Source organism: Mauremys mutica, chromosome 12 (genome assembly GCF_020497125.1).
Source record: "Mauremys mutica isolate MM-2020 ecotype Southern chromosome 12, ASM2049712v1, whole genome shotgun sequence".
Taxonomy (NCBI): Eukaryota; Metazoa; Chordata; order Testudines; family Geoemydidae; genus Mauremys; species Mauremys mutica.
Window position 1 is genome coordinate 82135443 of NC_059083.1, and position 16792 is coordinate 82152234.

General features: G+C 47.2%; 2 protein-coding genes across 7 annotated transcripts in view; one reads left to right on the forward strand and one right to left on the reverse strand.

Annotated features, from left to right (window-relative positions):
- The window catches only part of DNAH17 (dynein axonemal heavy chain 17), a 104968-nt gene extending 102883 nt beyond the window's left edge, over positions 1–2085 (forward strand). For all 6 annotated transcript variants that reach the window (XM_044982048.1, XM_044982043.1, XM_044982044.1 and 3 more), the window contains 2 exons: positions 47–272; positions 1697–2085. In XM_044982048.1, the coding sequence (XP_044837983.1) occupies positions 47–272; positions 1697–1944 (474 nt within the window). In that variant the 3' untranslated portion in view covers positions 1945–2085. The remainder of the gene's footprint in view (positions 1–46; positions 273–1696) is intronic.
- The window catches only part of PGS1 (phosphatidylglycerophosphate synthase 1), a 29398-nt gene continuing 14346 nt past the window's right edge, over positions 1741–16792 (reverse strand). The window contains exons 7-10 of the mRNA XM_044982059.1: positions 14012–14545; positions 7934–8082; positions 4211–4353; positions 1741–1878 (exon numbers count right to left, since the gene is read on the reverse strand). Of these exons, the coding sequence (XP_044837994.1) occupies positions 4234–4353; positions 7934–8082; positions 14012–14545 (803 nt within the window). The 3' untranslated portion in view covers positions 1741–1878; positions 4211–4233. The remainder of the gene's footprint in view (positions 1879–4210; positions 4354–7933; positions 8083–14011; positions 14546–16792) is intronic.

Sequence of the window (16792 nt, forward strand, 5' to 3'; positions counted from 1 at the left end):
ACAGCCTGTGTACTTGGTTTTAAGCTGCTGCTGCTTTATTTTTCAGGAACTAGAGGCCTGGACGACTGACTTTGCACTACCCACAACAGTGTGGCTGGCAGGCTTCTTTAATCCCCAGTCTTTTCTCACAGCTATCATGCAGTCTATGGCTAGAAAGAATGAATGGCCACTTGACAAGATGTGTCTTTCAGTGGAAGTGACCAAGAAAAACCGGGAGGATATGACGGCTCCACCCCGAGAAGGCTCCTATGTGCATGGGCTGTTCATGGAAGGTACAGGACCACCTCTTTTTGGCAGAGCCACACCTGAACAATTAGCCCAGCACACACTTAGAATCATAGGATATCAGGGTTGGAAGGGACCTTGGGAGGTCATTAGTCCCACCCCCTGCTCAAAGCAGGAAAATCCCCAACTAAATCCCCAAATCGCCCCCTCAAGGATTGAACTCACAACCCTGGGTTTAGCAGGCCAATGCTCAAACCACTGAGCTATCCCTCCCCTCTTCTTGAAGGTAAATGCTATGCAATCTGACTTTGTACAGTTTTTGCTCCTCAGAAACATTTTTGAAAGTTGAATGTTAATCTCCTGCACCCTGTACTAATTTTCTCCACAACCATCCTACCATCTCAGCCTTTACTGTCCTGCCCTACAATAAGTGAGCCAGGCCCTTCCCCCTTGCTCCTGAATTGGCTTGGTTTGAGGCAGCAGTTTCTAGCAAGGTTTACACTGTGCATCTTTCTAATCTCCAAGCCCTATTCTGACCCTGTACTTTTTTGCTGCAACAATGATTCCACCCCACCTGTGAGCTCTACTCAGAGCTTCCACTTTACCTGACACTGTGCGATCTGAGTGCTGATCTTTCCTGCAGCTTAATACCCAGTGTGTCCCTGCTAAACTTTAAGGTAGCCTACAGCTCGCTAGTTACCTAGTTAGTGCTTATGCACTCATTACTGTCAGAAGTAGCAATTAGTCTTCCCCAAGCAGTAGTCAAGGACTAACTGATGTCATGCTTATCAGCACTGCAGGAGCGTAGTGTGAACTAGAGCCAGCTCTCATTTATTTTGCAATAACAGAATCCATTAATAGAGCAGCCAGGTTCAGTTTGGGTAGCAGCTGCCTTTATTGTGCGTCATTGTCAGAAACATGCCAGCAGAGGGCAGCCTCATCTAACAGACAAACATTAGTATTGATTTATTTTGGAAATTAAGACAACTACACGTGAATCTCAGAGCAGAGACAGCTGATGGTATTTGGGTCTCCTGTATAAATAAGGAAGCTATGACTGGACGCAGGAAGTCTAAGTGAGAAGGGAATGTTCTCTCAGCTTTAGTTTGAGGTCCCTTACAACTAATAAACACAGAGGGATGAGGCCCTGGCAGGATCACTGTACTGTCAAGCTTAGGTCCATGCCCAGCAGATGCTATGGGAGAGTTTCCATATTTTCCATTCTTCCCCAAGCTGTTCAGTGCCCCCTGCCATGGGCACTGGGGGAGGAAGAGTAAGGACAGAATTGACTCTAGTAATAGTGTTAGGGGTGACTAAGCCCAGGCTACTTCAGTACAGCCCTTTGGTCCTCCAGCTGACCCTTAACCATGCTTCTAGGAGAACTCTCCCCCCAGCAGATACAGCAAATAGAACCTTCTGACTGAAAACGCCCCCTGGCAGCTGGTATACTGACTAAGCCATAACACTGCAGGTGCTCGGTGGGACATTCCTAGTGGTGTCATCACAGACGCTCGGCTGAAGGAGTTAACGCCCTCGATGCCAGTCATCTTCATCAGAGCCATCCCTGTGGACCGTATGGACACCAAGAACGTCTACGAGTGCCCGGTCTACAAGACTCGCATGCGAGGCCCCACCTACGTCTGGACCTTCAATCTGAAGACAAAAGAGAAGCCAGCTAAGTGGATTCTTGCTGCTGTTGCTTTGCTCTTACAGGTTTAAACTTTTACTGCCTAAGCAAAGCACTTGTTCCACATGCTAAAGTACCACCCTGCTCAACACTAATCCCATTAGTCAAACTCCACCCAGCTTTTGGTCTGCCCCAAAGTATTTTAATAGTGACAATAAAAGAAACATGAAATGATGGTGTTAGTGCTCATGAAAGGATGGTGTTAGTGCTCAGGTGGATAAAACAATTGGCGTCACAATACACATCAGAGAGGTGCCAGCCATGGGGAACTCCACAAGGCAGGTTACAGTAAAGCACTTTGTGCCAGCACTGAAGAGGAGAAGGAAGCCAAAGTAAAGGCCTTGTCTACACCACCACATTACAGCGCTGAAACTTTCTTCCTTGGGGAGTGAAAAGACACCCCTCTCAGTGCTGTAAAGTGGCAGTGTAGACAGTGCACCAATGCTGGGAGCTACTCCCCTCGTGGGGGTGGGGGTTTTACAGTGCTCACAGCACTGGTGCCGTGACTACACAGCCACGTTAAAGTGCTTTAACGTTTAGTAGTGAAGACACCCCAAGTTTGTATGTGGCCATCTGGATTCCTCAGCGCTTAGTGCCTGTTCAGTGCTCATATGTAGGCAGGGCCCCACTGGGCCATGTGCTGGAGTTCCAGTCCCTTCCCCAAAGAGCTTCCAAAGTAAACAGACCAGACAAAAGGGGGAAGGAGAAACAGAGCCAGGAAGAGAGCCCAGGTACCGTCACAGCCTCCGTGCTAGCCTGCACTTCAACACTGGAAATGTGCACACAGGTCACCCCGATCAACCTTTAAGCATCTGCTACTAAGCCTACCAGCACCTGCCCCACAGGGCTGCATAAAGAATACACTCTGGCCATGCTTCCTGTTTACTACCCATTTTTCTAGCTGGGTGGGAAGTCAGTCAGAAAGCACATGTCCTTCTGTTTCTAGGATGTGATGTCTATCTGTCCCTGTGCTCTCAGAAGGCCACACACTACAGCCAGCCTTTGAAATACAGCCAGAGTCGTTACAAGACTCATGAGAAATGGTGCTCTCCAAAGCACTAGGAGTGGCAAGCGGTTTGTGTTCGCAGGCCTGTCACCAGTGGATAGGAGGCCCCTCACGGCTGGTACTGTGTGCAGGGACCATGAAAGCTAACTCCCCTCTCACCCCCGAGGGGAACCATTGTGGCAGAAGCAGGAGCAAGCTCCCATGGTGCAGCTGTTTGGAGCATAAAGGATTCTGGTTCGCCTTCATGCCACTGCTGCCACTGCTAGTTAGGGGCTGACCACCCAGAAGAACCCAACCCCTCTCTCCTTTTTGTATGGAGTAGTTTATTATTTATCATCTGCTAGCAGCACTCAACTGCCTGAAGACAAAATGATAAAACCCCAGTGCTTCAGCATCTTCTATTTCAAGTGTCAACACTGACTTTAGCCGAGAGGGGAGAGCTGTGAAGGAATGCTTATGGCAATAGGCAACTGCCAGGCTGCTGGTGGTCCAGGGCTGACCTGGCCATTTATGAGGCCTCAGTAGTGCGGGTTCTTCAATCCCTGGATACAGAGGAAGTTTAGAACCAGTTACCCTGATGTGGCAGGTGGCTGGCACTTACCCAGAACAAGCAAGCTGGGCTCCCAGAACCAGAGGGTTGAGTGAAGGTAAAGGACCAGAAAACACACACACATGCTCCAGCACTAAGGCTCTTGGGAATGAAAATTGGCGAAAGTTAAAGTCTGAGTCAGCATCTTCACCAAATCTAGGGGATTAACGGGTGAGTCCACTGCCACAGGAGGAAAGACAGCAGATGGCCTTGTGTCAGCAAACATTCATGTGATAAAGGCATTTTAGAGGAAACCTCATCCTTAGAAAGCAAAAGCCAGAGGTAATGCTGACTTTTTCCCCTCTTTAATCCCAACTCAGGCAGGAAAGCATAGAGCAGCTGAGATTTTCCCACACTGTCTCCCATTGGCTGGCCAGGGTAAGATCTAGGCCTGACCCTAGGATGAGTCCCCATTGCAAGAGATACATTTCAGAAGAGAAAGTCTTATCAATGCATGGGGATAACTTGGACTCCTGCCTCCCCCTTCTGAAAAGGATCCTTAGTTACTGCTAGACTACAACATGCATTGGAGATATAACCCACTCAAATGGAAATCGAATATAGGCCCTCAGGAAAGAGCTTCCCACTGCACTGAAAACCTTCCCCGTGCAAGGGAAGCATTGGGCTGATTCTTCCCGCTGCATTAATAAGTGCAATCAACTCAGCTTTAGTTCTTCCTGGAGCTAAACAACTTCAGACTCACCCAGAGGAGGATCCTTGCTCCTTTCAAAAGAAGTTCTTAATCAGAGGCGTTACCAGCTTCACCCACAGCTTTACATAACGGGTTGGCTGTTCAAATGTAGACGACGACACGATGCCTGATTTGAGATAAAGCTGCTCCTGCTCCTACAAGACAAAATCCCAAAAGCCAGTTTCACCATCGTGCCCTCACATCATCCACCACCCTAGCCAGATTTGGTGCACCTACAGTCATAACTTTTGCCTGGCCAGAGAGGCATATCACTCTTCTCTCACAGGGCTGAACACACATCAGGGGCTAAGAACCCAGCCTGCCCCTCCATGTGATATGAATTGTAGACAAGTAGCCAGCCACTGAGCTGTGAGCATGCAGAATGTCACATGGCAACTGCCCCTGAGGTATGACTGCTGCAGCAACATTCTGAGGCTTGACAGCTGCATTCTGAAGAGCCACATTCACATCGTATTCTGGAGAAACATACTCAGAACCTGAACATTGGAACTCAGAGGGCCCAAGGTGGGTGGCTTTGCAGGATCAGGCCCTACAGCTATCCCAATGACGTAACTAAACTACAGTTATAAGAATAACATAAGTCAAACCCCTAGCTGTAATTGCCTGAAAAGGAAACCTGACTTTAATCTCAAGAGAGTGGTTTGCAGAACTCATCCTAGACACAGCTCTAGTGTTGAGTTTTCAAATGATTATGCAGTCATGATTTCAATTAAATTACCAGAAATGCTTAAGTGCCTTTAAAGTATAAACAATACAACTAGAAGAGGAAGTGAACCATCTCTGTTACAATAGACATTTCACACAGCACATGAAAAGCAGTGGTTTGATCAAAGACAGAAGTGGCTCTTTCTGCAAAACTAGCAAGGCTTCTGGTTTTACTCTACATGCAAACAAGAAGCAGTACCTTTGTCAGATGTAGCAAAATACCTGAATTTCTACTCCACAGATTACAGAAATCTTTCCCTGTGAGGCAGCCCGTAAGCACACTGAATTTTGACACATCAGGAAAGGAACCACAAATTATGGGAAATAAACACAAAGGGCTGAATGTAAAAGATTCCGGCAGTAATGAGCCGGCTTTTAGAAATGAAGAGTGTTGCAAATCCCACTATAAACCCTCCGTTAGAGACAGGGTGTCAATTACTTAATGCTAATAGTCTAGTTTCAGTTCAGTTATTTGTACTGAGATTCAAAACTTGTAACAAAATATTATTTACTTTGGTTCACTCACTGCAGCAGCCAGAAAGCCATCTGGGACTGCTCAGCATCATCTCCAGCATTCCTTTTTGAAGTGGAAGTTTGACTCCTACTTGGGCTAACCCCGTCCTTGTTTTGGTTTGAAAAACATGGCCGGAGAGGAGTGACTGCTGCATATGTTTGGCAACAATGCTTCAAAGCGCTTAATGTGGGTTCTAGTCCATGCTGTCAATTACAATACAGGTGGAGAGTGGTTATTAAAATGTATCACCAATTTCCTTCAGACTAGAGGAATCTGCACTGGAAACATCTCAAACGATACAATGTGTAGGATTACAGTAATGAAAGGCCTGGGTAGTCCTACTGAGTTCCACAGCAGCCCCCACCTTACTGGTACCCGAAGGTCAGTAGTTTGAGGAGCGTACATTAGTCAGGCATTTGTATCACCAGCCCCTGTGCTAACAGGAGACTATTTGTCTAATGTGTTATTTGACAAATCAGCAGCAAAGGAAACAAACTAAAAGTGACAAAGGTTCCAAATAAAAACAAAACAAAGCCTGCTGCTTTCCCCCCATTGCAGGGGTGTCAGAACAGGGAGTGATCCCATGCTGCACTGAGAGTAAAAAAGGCAGGTCAAGACTGGCACAGCCTCTTGTAGGGAAGAGAAGGGACTCAGACACCCCATCCAAATCTGTAATGTAATACTATGCAGCCCCAGAGGCTGTGCTTTTTCTGTTAGCCGTACTTACAGACAGGACTGCAAGATCTTAGTTACCGTATGTGAGACACGTGATTTATCTCCCATAATGCCAACTGGGCGTCCCCACATCAAATCAAGGCAGATGACAGAGAAATGATTCACACTGAACTGTTCAATTACACACTGGGAGGAGTTTCACAAATGAAGAACAGTACTACCAGCTCACAATATTTGTTTCTCTTAAAGCTGCACCTTGGAATTAGCAAAAATCTCAGCTTTCATTTTAAAAAATAAGTTTCTTTCCTCTTGGTTGTGAAGAAAAGCATTAACACATGAACATTAAAGGCTCAAAAAGAAAAGGCAAAGATATTTTAAATACAGTTTAGGTTCTCATGTTTTTTTAATGCTAGGGTTCGCAATACTGGAAGATCCAAACCCCTCAATTGTTCATAGATTGGAAATGAAGTCTTCATTGAGAGCTTTGCATATAGTTCACAAAACAGCACGTCTCTAAACACTTATTCCAACCATACCAACCAGCGTATGATGGAAAGAGGAAGTGAGAGACTGATTCCTTAGAGGTTCTGTTTAGACTTCGTCTCGGCACAGAACAGTCTCCACACAAAGATCAAACAGCAATGAAAAAGGTGGTCAAATTCCAGATCACTTCTAGTATACTGGGGAGATTCAGCCATATGCACTTCACTAAAATGCTTTGTTGGGTCATTCCAATCATCCTTCTCAGCTTTACACAACCCCTTTGTTACAAAAATATTTTCACGGATTTTTCTCATTACAGATAAAAACAAATACAGGCCAAATAAAGTGAAACATTCATGTGACTCTTCCAGTAAGACACAGAGAACCCTGCTGGATTAGATATGAGGCTGACTCAGTGGGCCAAATTCAGCTCTGGGGTAAGAGATGCAATTCCCATTGATTTTTATGGAGGCTGAGCCTTCCTATGCCAGGCCTGAGTTTAATCCAATACGTGTTTTGCAAAACTTCACATGAAACACACACACTGATCCAATTTGCTTCACTGCTGAACACTTTGGTATCACAGGAATTCAGGGTGATGCCAATTCCAGGACTAGATTGGAGAAAACTATCTAAGAGAGGAGACAAGAAGATACCAAACAACCGAAGCTGCCCACCCCTTTACAGCTGACTATACACGAAACCGGAATACTGGTCTTTAAACCACTGAAAAAGAGCCTATGGTCAGGATTAAAAACAGGACCACACTTCTTCCTGAGAGGAGGACAGAAATTCTCGTACTGTAAAGGAGATGCTGAGTGCAGATCCCCTTCCCTTCTCCAGCCCCCAAATCCTGTGAAAAAGGAAGTCATCTGAAGGCAGCCAGGGTGGGGTTTATATAAGTATTTACATGGGGTTAGAGACACTTTTGGTTGCAAGTAGATTGATAAAAGCAATTAAGATCCAAAGCACTTTACAGGTGAGAGGTCAGCAACTCAGTGAACCTGAATTCAATTTCTGCAAGCTCAGATGCCCAAACCGTGGAGGCAAGGCATGAATGTGCAGCGTGTATGAGACTAAGTAGCTTTACTCTGAATGTCTCATCTGTGTTTGGTTAGTCTCCAGGGCCAAATTCAGCTGTCCATTCTCGTTATGGCCTCTAGTTCCTAAAAGTGGGCACTTGTAGCCAACAGCTCACCAATAGTCACTTAACTGACAGTTCCTCAAGTTCTCCTATGCTAGGGAAGGTTTGAAGTTATAGTAGTTGAAGATTTTTAAAGCAATCATCTCACCGACACTTCCCCACCCTATGAAACCTCCTCACATTTGCCACCAACCTGATGGAGCTGCTGCTGCAGGTCACGATTTTCTGTCACTATTGCAACCTGAGCTTCCAGGTCCCGATGAACCGACCTGTACCCAAAATTAGGAGAGCCAATCAGAGTCAGGCAGGGCAGACTGCTTCCTGCCAAGTACAGCCAGAGGCCTGCAGGAAAAGAAGGGGAAAGGAAATATGGCAGACAAAGGAAGTGACCATGGTAACCTCCAACAGTTGCTTTTATTCAATGTTTTTCATTTCTTTTAAACGCTTTATTGGATTTACAGGAATTGCAAGTAGTCATGACACAAAGCAAGCTGTCAGGAAACAGAGACGCTTCCTTATGGACAGCTTAGCCTTGCGGAGCCCGGCACAGTCCTCTGCTACACCTGCCTCTGGCTCTCTACACTTGTTACTTCCTGTGCTCTGGGAGACAAAGTGGCCTTGGCGCCCTGAGGTGGATCTCATCAGTGACACTCCCAAGGGTAACCACCATCATTTTTAAAGCCTAATAAAGTGCACACAGCAGCTCTAACAGTGACGACTTCAACATAACCCTAAATGGCTAGTACCTAGTAGAGAAAGGCCACACAGGAAATACCTTGGAGAAATGTGCCTGCAGTGTTCTCGTCAGTGACTGGAAAGAGAGCTCTTGATCCCCTGGGCCCTGGAGATCTGTACAGCAACCCTGACTCAGTTTCCATTTCCCCTCACAACACAGACAGATATTCTGGAAACATGGCTATTTCAGTGCTCCCCTGGAGAGATATCACATCTGAACAGCAACATGCAACCCAAAATCTGTCCATCTACAAAACAATCATCCTTAATGCTGCCCCTCTCATGCCCTAGCAGATTTGCCCTCTTGAAACAGAGGACTATGCAGCATTGCACTAATGCTGTGATATTCTGTGCAGTGCCATCCGCCCCCAAGCCTGCACTGATGGGCTGTTCCTCCCTGCGTGGAGCTAAAGGCCCACTCCACTGGCAGCAACAGGACTAAGTGCCATTCTGGACCTCACCCCATGTTATTTTTATACTTCTGTTTCTCCTTACTACAGGTGGGAGTGAGCAGCTCCCTTATCGTATCTCTCAACTGCAGGTAGCTTGTGAGTGCAAGGGAAACTGGCTCAGTGCATTACTATCTAAAGGTAACATCGTGCACTGTGGTAACCAGGTCACTGCTGTCAGCTGTTATGAAAGGGTTTGAACAACATCCCTCCAATTTCTCTAAGTCTTTGTGTTTCGTTAAGTAACCAGCAGACACCCTGGCAGAGAACACCCTCATCTTTAGCACCAGCACTTTTACCTCTCAGACTTTTTCCTGGTTGTTGTGGTTGGGAAGTTCTGTAACTTTCATTTGAGTTCTCTACAAACTTTGAATGGAATCGGTGCATATGTGCAGACAGCCTTGCCTTTTCTCTGCAGCTTATAATGGCTTTCAGACCTTCTCCACCAGGCAAGAAAAAAACCCAAACATACCGTAGCGGGGGCACAAGCCCAATTCCACCCCCCGCGGGTTACCTCTAAAAACCTCTTGGACTGAGAGCTGGTAAGTTACATTACCCAGTCCTGAGGGCAGTCTGCAAGAGATGGCATCATGAAGACTCTGAACAATAGCACTGGCTGGCTCTGGCCAGTGAATTCCTACAAGATTGTTACCAGTAGGGCAGGTACAAATCACCACACCAACTCATTCCCTTGAACATCACCAGAGGGTAAATTCAAACTGCTCCTATTTATAGCACAGCACAATCCAATTTCCTGGGACTCCCAGTCCCCAAACAAAGATACTGGAGAGCTCCTCTTCATTCTTCCAACTCTAGTCACAAGAGAAACATACCCTAAAGCCCCAGGGAAACCCACACCCTGCCAGATATAAATGGAATTAGGGTCTGGTGTCATGCAACCAGGAAGGTAGTTCACAAGCCCAGGCCTGGTTCTCAGGCACGTCACAGCGTTTATAAGATGGAGGGTAGAAGAGCGCCCAGAGGTGCTATTAAGCTATGGCTGAAGGGTGCCTGACAGGCCACTCGCTGGACAGAAGCTGATGTAAGAGAGTTGCTTGCTCTCTGCTAAGCAGGGCACATGCAAGTCCTGGGCACATCCCTAACAGATGCATTTTCCCAGCCCACAAGTCACACAAAGAACACAGCAGAGAAGCTTTAGCTTAAAAACCACCTAGTCCCTGAATAGACGCAGGTTTCCTAATTCAGACCAAGAGCACTTCCAAGAATGCCTTGAGTAAGAGGCTGCCGATTCACCGCCTGTTCCTGTAACACACGCCCCACCCCCACAGCACCACAAAGCCAGCCACCTCCCCCGTGCCACTTTCAGTTACACCTTCCAGTTCAAGAATGGCAGCTGCCCATCCCACAGCCTGATTGGAGGCTGCTCCCCAAGCCTACCACACCCACTGGGCCTGGTAGGAATTTCTGGACACTGTCCACACAGGGAGCCCCTGAAATCCACAAAGAAACACATGAGCTGTGCAGAGATCCAGCGCTTCCCACAATCATTTTTGATTGACTAGAGCAGATTCCCAGATAGGGCCAGTCTGGTAACAGCAGATATGGGATCTAGAGCTGGGGTTGAGGCAAGAAATTGATGGCAGGAACCCACTTGCCAAGCTGGGGTAGTGATTAAGGGGAGAATACAGTCACGTCCCTCTCTCATGTAGCCAAGGGAGGAAACCCTTCAGCCCTTGTTGTGGCCTTGGCTTTGTGACTGTGCCAGGAGGAGTTTGCTCACACAATGACTCACTTTTCCAGGAGGGGAAGGCAGTTTCCCAATCCTCATTCGGTGGCAATAAAGCACCTTCATCTGGATCCCAAAGGACACACACCTGGCACCTGATCACCTGACATTGGAGCAGGAGACACAACAGCTCCTCATCTCACCAGGTCAGGAACTGCCACCACTGCGTGTTTGCACTCAGGCACGGGCCATGAAAATCTCCTTAGGTACAAAACTGACATTTCCCATGCACACTGGCGCTGCAACTGTGCAAGATATAAGAGCACTGAGCCTTACTCAGGGCAAGTTCAATCACAGTAGCAGTGGGAAAGCTTGTGCAACACTGTCTGTGTGGACACCAAGTGTTTAACCAGGGCTTGCCCAGCCAAAACACAGTAGCATAGAAGAGCCAGGTCCTGTAAGAGATTAAAGGGGGCCTTCCTCTGAAGGCTGACAAAGGAAGTCAGATGCCCAGCTGCTGCTGAGAAGCTGGGAGAATTGGGGTTGATCCCACACCCTGTTCCAAGACCCAAACTCTAAGCTTGATTATTTCAACTCTGCCTCTGGGGTCCCCTCCTGCTTCTCCTCTTTCAGCCCACTCTCAGTCCTGAGCACCGTTCTGCTGCCTGGGGTCACAGTGGAACAAGTCAGGTGACTCACACGCCAGCCAAAGGGCGAACCATACCAGAAATGGGGACTGCAGACGGCCCCTCTAGCACTCAGAAGGGAAAACAAGATCTAAATGGCTGACATGCCATATTTCTTCAGGTTTACATCTTCTCTAGCACTGATCCTGCTGAAGCTCAGGAGACTACTTTGCTCCTGCACATATAACATAACAAATCGACCTCTAAGCCCAGGTGCATGGAAAGGCTTTGGCTTCTTTCTAAGAAGGCAAATCCCATATGGTAAAGAACTGCTCCCCAGGAACATTTCAGGTTCCTTGGAAAAGCAATGCATTCCTTCCTAGCTCACCACTCTATGCCTGCCCTGGGGAATCCCACTTGCAGACTTACACTGTCCAGCAGCATGAGTATTCTATAGACACTTGAGCATGTAATTCCTGGAAATCAAAACACCTACCGCTTCCCAGTCAAGCAGGCTCAGGTTCTTCTGAATGGGAGCATCTACTCTAGGTCCATCTGTAAGCATTCCCCTGTACAGGTACTACAAGCAGTGTAAGCTGTGGCATAGGTATTGCATACACAGGTTAGAGGACATGCTGCTAAAAAGGTCTGCAGCTGTCTCCACTAATGCTCTCACCACTGGTAGCACATATGGAAAACACACACATTTCTTAGTCAAGGGAAGGCTTTAGTCAGCAGCTTCCTCTCCCATCACCTCTGAACCCTCTTCCGAGCAGCCCTGCAGAAATCAGGGTTGATAGTGGCATTCCCACAATCATTAACAGCCAGTGTCTGTCTTCAGACAGGCAGACATCCTCCAAAAGCTGCAGGCCCTGGCCTTTGGGATGTGCTGTTACTGGCTCAAGGGACTAACTGCATCCTTCCACTGTTCTAATTGGATTTATGCTGCAGACAATGAGCAGGCCCCTCAGCACAGTGCAAAGCTGACTCTTGAAACAAACATTAACACCAGACTAGATCTCGCATGCAATGACCCTGTAGTTGTCTCGAGGGGAGGGTGCCCCACCACATGACCTGGCAAAACTGCCAGCTCTACTTGAGGAGGACTGGAATAGCAGCGGGTGCTGTGGATTGGGGTTGAAGGCCATCAGCAGAGCTGAGTGAAACCAAGGACTTGAATAGCAGGGATATCAAAGCTTTCCTGTGTGACCTTGGCTTAATCTCTCGGGCCTATATTCCCCATGTGCAAGATGGGTATAATACTTTCCTACATCACAGGGATGCTGCAAAGATAAGTCATGAATATTTGTGAAGAGGTCAGATGCTATGGGATAGAGCTGCATAGTAACCTAGAGAGACAGAAAAGCTGTTTGCAAAGAGGTGAGCTCAACTCCACACACAGCAGTCCTATGTACGAAAGCGCACAACAATTAAACAGACTTCCTACCGACACTCAACTATGAAAACCACTCATGAATTGCAAACAATTTACAACTATGTATGTACAACTGCTTGGAGAGTTAGTGGGGGGAGGGATAGCTCAGTGGTTTGAGCATTGCCCTGCTAAACCCAGGGTTGTGAGTTCAATCCTTGAGGGGGCCACTTAAGGGTCTGGGGCAAAAATTGGTCCTGCTAGTGAAGGCAGGGGGCTGGACTCGATGACCTTTCAAGGTCCCTTCCAGTTCTAGGAGATTGGTATATCTCCAATTATTAGCAGGAGAGTATGGGTCTCACTGCTCTGGCAGGAGACTACAGAGGAGCTGAAGAAAGTGAGGAATTTATGCCCCAGTCTGAGCAGCATTGGACTTGTGGGAATTGGACATGCCCGCAGCTACCAACTACTGCTCAGAAAGGTTCTGTGGCCACACAGGTTGGCACATGACTACTCACAGGAGCACTGTGGTAGCAATCTCTCAGGGACTAGAGATCACATATGTATTTGCCTACTCATCTCTACATATTCTGCCATGCTGTTCTGTGTGTGCTGAACTCTCTTGTACAGCAGAGGGAGATGCTTCTATGTACATCCAGCCCTCCATTAGGTTTGTAAAGATGGTCAGGGACCCATCCCCATGGGGGCCTAGATACCCCAGAACATTGGAGTCACTGCTGGCTCACCGTGGCTCCTGTTAACACTGAAGATCCTGCCAATTTCCTGCACTCCAATCCCTTTCACATCCTTACAACAGGACTAATTGCATCACTTCCTGTTCTGTAAATGGGTTAGATCAGTGCAACAGGAAACTGAGAAACTATGAATCAGAACTGCTACCACTGTCATGAGTAGAACCAGATGCCTCTTCTCCCCCACTAAGTGTAGTCTGAACCACTCTCTTCCCCCCACCCCCATGTCTGTGAGAGGTAAAGTAATTTTGTAATTTAATACAATGCACGATTTCCCTACCCCATGATTCCTCTACCCTACACTTCTATGAAGAGGCCAGCTCAATGGAGCGGGGAGCTCAGTCCATCCTTGACTTTTACTCAAAGTTCCAATAATTAAGAACTGTTAAATAATAATTGCTTCTTTTCACGATTGACTTGGGACTGGACTGGACCTGAACCAGAATCCTAGAGACGAGAGACCAATTTCCATCCTCAGTCCCTTGAACCATCCAGATGTATGCATGTTTTGGACCTAGTATGTTGTGACAGGGACATATGGCTTAGAACTGGATGAAGCACCCACCCAGCCTCTCACTGGCCTGATGCTCTGTATCTATGCTAACCTTCAATCTCTCTACAGAAGGCCTCCTAAGGACAGGCTGTCTCACCTTTAGCGTGGAAAGTCCATCCATTCCTGGAGTACTCCAGCAGTTGGACCCTGTCTTGCTGGCCAAGGCAGCACACCTCGCTGTAAAACTGATGCTCAATGTAAACATAAGCAGCAGGAATGGCACCTGCCACCCCTTTGGCACCAAAGAACCCATTCACCTCCGGTGAGGCCAATAGAATCTGATACTCTGCTCTGGTGCCCAGAACAAGATCCATGTAGGCTTGCGTGAGGTTGAAGTAGCCAGTGGTGAGGTATATTCTGGCACCTCGCTCTGCCTCTGTCAGCAACGTCTCTGTGACTCTCTCATCTATTTGAATCCCAAAGGGTTTCATTTGAATTAGTGGATAAATCCAGGTGTCCGGTTCTGGTTTTTGGTCCCCTCCTGCACTAGGGTCTTGCTGGGGCAATAACGGATCTCCTTCTGATCGCCTTCCATGAAAAGTCTGCATGTGGAGTTCTTGTCGCATCCTGGCAGCGTTGATCACTTCCATTACTCTCCTATTTGCCACTTCACAATATGCCGTCTTGTCTCCTGAGTAAAAACAAGGAATGACTAGCAGAAGATATAGAGCTATGACACTCAGGCTGAGGCTCGCAAGCCGCCAGTGGCTCTTTAATGTGTCTCCCGTGGCTCTTTGCAGCACATGATATTAAATCACTGCATGATTTCATTATTAACCAATCTAAGTTATTAACCAATCAGGATGCTTTTACTATGTTGCTAACCAATTGTAGTTGATAAAATGATGATGCTTGGTCAGTCATTTTGCTGTGAGAATAAATGATATAATATAAAAACGAACTATGCTGTTTAAATATGACTACCCAGCACTATGGTAAATGAAGCAATGAATTCACACTCCTGTGGCTCTTTTGGGTAATGTTGTTTTCTAGTTTGGCTCCTGAAGCACTGAGGTCCAAGTATCAGTGACACGGAGTTATGTGGTAGCTATTGCCTAGTAGGGAAACTACACATTGTCAGGACCACAGTGGAAGCCACCCAAAGAAACCACGGCCATGAAGACTGCATAATCTGCTGCCTCTCCAAGATCGAAATGTGGACGGTAGCACAGCGAGGGCAGCACATGACGGAGGGAGAATAGTCACTTCATAGAGGGAAGACTTGAACATGGGCAGCACTTCACGCTCAGTGGGAAGTGAAAAGGGTCCAAGCAGGGCTGGGGCAGAATGGCTGTCCGGGAAAGCTCTGCACCACAACCGCCCTCTGAAGAGGACTGGAAGGTGCCAAAGGCAGCCTATATTCGCACAGTCTATCTATTTGCACAGGTGGTTTAGTGGGGGACCTTCTGGGGGGAAAAAAATCCCTCAGGAACCAAGTGCCAGCAGAATTTCCAGATGGGGATTTTAGGCAAATGCCAGAGGGAACTAAGAGCCACTCATTTACTTTTCTACAAAAGGTTCTCTATCACCTGCAGAGTGCAGACACTAGCCCCATCTGCCCCACAGAACAGTACTCAATTGATGCCACCCTATTCTGCTCAGGTTCTTACACTGCACCCCTCACTGTGGTATCTGAGTGCCTGTAAAGTGCTGTCTACCAAGAGTGCAGTGCAGGATCCTGTTTGTGCCAGATGCAGACCTGATACACCACCCACAACTTCACTGCAGAACAGAACAATCCCTTCTGAATCAGACGGGGCTTTCCTTAGGGACTGAAATTTGATCCAGTCAAAGGATCACAGCAACTTTTTACTGTACTTTATAACAAAGGGATCTCCAGTCTCTTCTGCTGGGAACTGGGAAAACACACATGTGCAGCCTTAACAAGCCTATGGTGGATCTGTGAATCTCATCGCAATTTGAACTGTGGGTTTGTGAAGGAGACACGTTTGTTCCACTTTCCTCTCCTGCTGAATCCCATTACCTAAAGCCTGTGATTTGACTCAGCAATTTTACCTGTCCTATGGGGAAATGCAAGAGCACCCTCTACATGCACACTGGACAGCACTGTCACCCATTAAACACGCTCACACACACAGAGGCCCACCCACATCATGTCATATTGGATGAAGGCCTGACTATAGTATTTCAACGTGTCTCAGCTCAAAGAGTCTCCCTTTGATTTCACTCAGTTCCCCATGTCTGATAGTCTCCACACTGCAGTGCCACAGAATAACATGCCCCTAAGCAGAAGTGCAGTTCCCAGATCTCCATGGGCTGGGGAAGAAACATTAAACAGCCGCAGACATGGCCTGTTCCTCTCTCAAGGGGAAGGTGACCCTTAGGTCACTTTCAGTGACCCCTGCTGCCCAGTTTAGGAACCGCACCAATAAGCACTAAGTTGACCTATCAAGCCATTCTGGAAGATAACAGGGAGCTACAAAGTAAGGAGATGTGCATCCTTCGTTCAAAAGAGACCTTTCTTTTTGATCCTCCTTTGGTAGGCTTGGCCCATCTTCTACGTCACAGTGGGCAGGATGAGCTGAAAGCACCCTTTGCTACCATCATTCTGAGAGCTACACACTACATTTAATATAGCTCTTTAACACTAACTACCCACTGAAGAATGCTCAGGCTTCTCTCTTGGGCTTAAAAATTAGTCCCAGACTCCTAGCAGGGACCAACCTGTAAAGCAAGCTGATGAAGGCTGACAGGGCCCAGAGGGTGTATACTTGCTCCAAACAGTAAAGTTATCTATACCCATTGGAAGCAAGGTTTCCACGTGTAAAAGAGCTGTGTCTAGGCAACTAGTCAGTGGGGTGTTAGGCCTGTGAAGGGTGAACACACTAAGGAGTCTTACTGTAAAAGACTATGTATC